The sequence below is a fragment of the Pterocles gutturalis genome, unplaced genomic scaffold (assembly GCF_000699245.1).
Source record: "Pterocles gutturalis isolate BGI_N339 unplaced genomic scaffold, ASM69924v1 Scaffold31996, whole genome shotgun sequence".
Classification (NCBI taxonomy): Eukaryota; Metazoa; Chordata; class Aves; order Pterocliformes; family Pteroclidae; genus Pterocles; species Pterocles gutturalis.
In genome coordinates, this window is record NW_010101447.1 from 1 (window position 1) to 5,127 (window position 5,127).

General features: G+C 38.5%; 1 protein-coding gene across 1 annotated transcript; it reads left to right on the plus strand.

The window, feature by feature from the left end:
- Positions 1–1,883: 1,883 nt before the first annotated feature.
- APOOL (apolipoprotein O-like) lies at positions 1,884–4,652 on the plus strand (the record flags this gene model as incomplete). The annotated part of the gene is made up of 4 exons (XM_010083504.1): positions 1,884–1,988; positions 2,590–2,709; positions 4,252–4,306; positions 4,554–4,652. Coding segments are annotated over 4 exons (379 nt in total), but the record flags the coding sequence as incomplete, so codon positions are not given.
- Positions 4,653–5,127: the final 475 nt, after the last annotated feature.

Below are 5,127 nucleotides of genomic sequence, written 5' to 3' on the forward strand. Positions count from 1 at the left end.
GGGAGGAGCGGTGGGAGTGCGCGGGGTCTGCGGGCGGGGGGCTCCTTGGGGCGATGTTCCCACAGCCCTGCCCGGGCTGAGCTCGCGCTGGCTGCGCAGCTCCTCTGCTCCGGAGCGGGCGGAGGAGAAGGTCGTAGTTTCTTGGAGTGGGGACATAAAATCACAGAATGGTTTGGGTGGGAAGGGATCTTAATGACCATTCAGTTCCACCCCCTGCCATGGGCAGGGACACCTCCCACCAGCCCAGGTTGCCCAAAGCCTCATCCAGCCTGGCCTTGAACCCCTCTGGGGATGGGGCTTCGTCCCTGACATCCCTTGAGCCCTAACCCAGGCTTCAGATGAAGGAGGAATAAAGGAGGAGGGCTCAGTATTGCTCTCTCCCTTGCAGAACTTGAGCTAACGCTTTGAATTAGATTGTTTGAAATGCGAAGACTTAAAGCCAGAATTATCCAGTTACATTTGACAGTTGTATTATTTTACTTTGATTAGTTTTTCTCTAGTTCTACTATTCAAAGGCATAGCTGTAATGATTTCTTGATAGAGAGAATATAATAAATTTCCTCAGCAAATAATTGATATTCAGTCTTCTCATCACAAATAACGCCACGTCTGTTAGTCTGCAGTGTTTAGTGCTTTGAAGTAACTGGTGTGCTTTTTATGCCTGGGAAAAAGCCAACCTGCTGGTGGTGGGTGTGTCAGTGTGATGGCAGGGTCAGTAGCAGGCAGTGGTATTACAGGAAATATTTTAACTCTTGCTGTTGCCCTTCCCCCCATCCAGAGAATTAAGGCTGGTAATTTCTAGTATCTGTAGTTCTGGTGATGTTTAGGTCTGTGTTCGTATAGAATTCATCTCCAGAAGATGTCAGCTGGGCTCACAGCTTTTGTAACCGCTGGTATTCGGAGCAGTTGCCATTAGGGAGTGGGTGATTTTCTTTGCTAGTTTCCTAGGGCTTGGGTCAGGTCCTTAGTTCAGATAAACGCAGAATTGGTAGTACAATGCAGAGCAGGTGTTGAAATAAACTCTTTCAATCAAACCAAAAAAGTAAATTAAATTATTTCCTGAACTCATTAAAGAGAAGGTTTATGAAAAAGTAAAGTTTTGAAGTTTAAAAAGTGCTTCAGATGAATAACAGAAAAGTCTTCACTGATACAGAAGAAACCATAATCTACTAATGTATGCTAACATGCTTAATGCCATCTCTGATTGGAATCTTAAGGCAATAATTTAAAAAAATATTAATGTGAAGCTGTATTTAAGCTTTGTGTAATATATGATTCTTTTTCCAATTTAATGTTCTAAGTAGACGTGACAGTCTCATGACCAAACCTATATTTCAGTAGTTTATGTTGTAGCATACCTGATTTGGAAGGTTAAGCAGGTGATTCTTAATTCCAGTAATTGCTATGTATTTTCATTTGTTGTCGACACACAGTTATTCCACACAGACAGTAGTTGAACTGGTCTCTGAATTGGAAAGGAGACGACATTTTGTCTGATGTCATGGGGAATTCCTGAAAGTAAAAGTGAGGTGCGTTTTACGGAAATGAGTCATTCATTGACTTGGTGTACCTGTATGTTGAATAGATTAGAACTTTATTTACTTTATGGGATGATGGAAGCACTAACATGGCTTTGAACACAAAATTCTTCCTGGTATTTTAGACATACCTGTTGTCAGCAATCTCTAGCTTTTTCATGGTAATTTGAGAACATCTTTGTATGAGACAGAAGTGGTTTCTAGAAGGTATACTATTTTAGAGAGGTTTTAAAAGTGACTTGTTTAATCCCATAGGTGATCAAGCACAACACAATAGCAAAGTCCAGACTTGAGCTGGTTTTTTTATTTCTGTGTTGACTCCTTTTTTTCACCTGTCTGTCCCAGGTGGCAAAGCTGGCAGCTGTTTCTTCTGCTCTGCCATTTGCTTGTATTACTGTGTATGCAGAAACAGAAAAGGAATCAAAAGGCCAGCTGCTGAAGCCAAATCAGGTAAGAATCTTACTGTTTGTCAGTCTTTAAAATAATACTAGAAGAATGTGGAGAATACCGTGTCTTTCTATTTAATTATATTACCTAGTAATTAAAATACATAGCATAGTAATAAGTGATAATAAAAATTACCTCCTAAATAACTGACCACTATAGCACTAATAAAACATGAAGTGTTACAATAGTAACTTAGTAAAGTTTTATCTCATTCTCATTATTACATTATTTCCAGACTGAAACAGAAAATGTAAAAGGGTAGAACACTTTCTCATAGTAATAGTCTTTTTCTATTGTACAGTTTCTAGTAATAAATGCATGCATCTTCCAACTACTCTTGCTCATGCTTTTTCTGAATAAAATATATTCTTATCACACTCCCTAATTCTACTTCTTAGAACCTACGCAATACTTTCAGTTTTCATTTCTAAAGACAGCCTGTAGTCACACTCGTGCAAAGTAAGTTTGTAAATATAAAAGAGCATAATTCCATAGAGGTTTTCTTTGCTGTAATGGGAACACTAGGGATTTGCAGTATTCAGTGTGAATACTACACAGTACACAAAACTCCCTCTCTGCAGTACAGTTATGCTTTCCTTTCCAGCTTCCAATTTACTGTCCACCACCTCTGAAATCAAAATATGTTGAAGAACAGCCTGGTCACTTGCAGAAGCAATTTTCTTCTGTAAGACAGACAACCGGCCGCTATATCGGATGGTGCAAGGTAAGAAATACCTGCATCCAGTGTTTCCTACAATTTCTGACGGCGCTAGAGTAAAACATTGGAAAAACAGTGTACTTCACCCTGGAAGGATTTTTTGCAGTTCTTTGTATTAGCATACACCTGTAATTTAAGATGCAAAAATGAACCCTTCTCTCCTTTCCTCTCTCCTGTGCTTGTAACAGGGAATGTGGGCATTCTCCCTGTGTTCCTGTTCAAAAGGCAGTGAGATAAAACAGGTGACCTTCAGCCAGTGCTAAACTGGATCTCGGCCAACCCACAATGTCAGATTCGGAAATAACTTCTTGGTTAGCTGCTGCAGCAAAAGTTACATAGGTAAATTCTTGAAAGCAGAACTTGATAGCATTTAGGACTTTGAATTCCAGATACAGCCCACAGAGAGAGAGCTGCTCTCAAAGGGCAAGTTTAAGGACCTGATTTAGGTACTTTAGGAAAGACAAACTGAGTGCATCCAGCTGTTAAAGCAGGCTGTTACTAACTAGTCATCAAAAATACCTCACAACTCTGTGATTGAATATTCTAGGCATAGAAGAAAATGTGATACCTGTCACCATTCTCTTAACTGCTGGTGAATGACAACTTTGCCTCGCTGTTGTTAATATGAAATTTTATGCTTGTGTTTTTCTCTTACAAAGTAGACCCTATTATTTGAGAAAGTCAAAGAAATCAAAATGTCTTTCTGCATTTTCTGTAAATTTTTTACTCCATTGGTGTGTGAAAATTTTGTCAGTGACTGCATAACTGAAATGATTTAGCTATAAACCTGTATCAGACTTTTCCATGCCCTCAATCATCAAGTGTTTCCAAGATTGAGTAGCAGTGGCCTCTGGTGGTACAAATTCTGTGTTACTGCAGACAAATTATGTCAGTGAAATGATTCAAGATGACATTCTCATTCATTAATCTCCTAAAGAGTGTGTATTTACTCAATTTGTTGAGCAATCTGAGGACAATGATACTAATAATAGGCTGGTAGGAGGGTTTTTTCTGGGTAAAGAAAAACTTGTAATTAAATTGACCAGCTTGAGGGGAGTAGTAGAAACCAGTTGACCACACATCTTAGTCGAAATCTGTTTTGCTTATCTTTAGCGAAACTGAGCACCATTTTTACAAACTGAAAGCAAAGTCAGCTTTACTGGGTAAGTCTCTCTAGGGAGGAGGAGATTATATTTTATAATTGAATTTTCTTATGTTATACAGTTGGCATCCAGGTTCTTTTCTACCCTATGGTTTTGTTCCTGAGATGTCAATTTTGAAAGTGCTTCTACTACATTACAGATGTTTTTTTTTAAATTAAATTAAATATGGATGGAAGTTTTAAAAATATAAATACGGTAGTCAAAAAGGGGAGAGATCTCAGCACAGCCTCTGTAGAAATTCACTGCTCTGGTTTATTTGTTTTAGAGTTACATAATATTTCTTTGTCCCATTGTGCTGAGCCATATGTATCAACCAAGTGAGTGGTTTTGTACTGAAAACATCTACTTTTGCAAAGATTTTACATTTATTTTCTTTTTTTGGTAGGATGCTTTTGTCTTTGTTAAAAATGGAATAACTGATTCAATTCAACTTGGAAAAGGTAAGCAAGTCATATTTCTGAATTGAGCAATTTCTGTTGTTTCTCTTTGAGACTTAGATGGTTGAAACAGCAAATTCCAGTTACGGGCCGGGGAGAAGGGTGGAGGGGGAGTGCACTGCACTGTTTTCAGTTTTGGGTAGTCATAATTTTATTTCCATCTTTATTTCTTAAGTGGGAAATAAAATAAAAGGATTGCTATTGAATTACTTTGCTGCTTTTTTTTTCTTTTTTTTTTTTTAATTCCAAGATGCTTATGTTTACCTGAAGAATCCGCCCCCAGAATTTCTTCCCAAAGTTGGTGTAATTACAATATCAGGCTTTGCTGGCATGGTGCTGGCCAGAAAAGGTAGGATTTTTTGCTTATTTTCATTATTGGTGTGCAGAATATGTAACATGTAGTAGGAAGCTGGAGACAAACTAACAGGTAAGGTTACTGAATATAGTGAAAACTAAGGGAATATACACATTGGAAGGCATGCTTTTGGCAGCTTTGAAACCAAAAGGGTAATTAAATAGATACAGTCACCTCTCCTTTCAAGGTAAATACTAGAGGAATACTTAACCTGACAGAAAATATTGTTCTGAAAATGTCAATCTCTAGTACCTGAGTGTGCGTCTATCTGAAAATTTCACAAACAAAATGTGCTAATCGAAATATTGGCAGATGAGTAAAAGCATTCTTCGTGTATCCCTGTTACTTTTTGGTGGATGGGTTTAAAAAAGAGACTTGAGCTTGAGAACCTGGCATCAGGACTCCTTGTCAACAGACAGGAACCTGAGCCTGGCCCAGCCACTCTCACATTTGAACGAAGAGCCCCCAG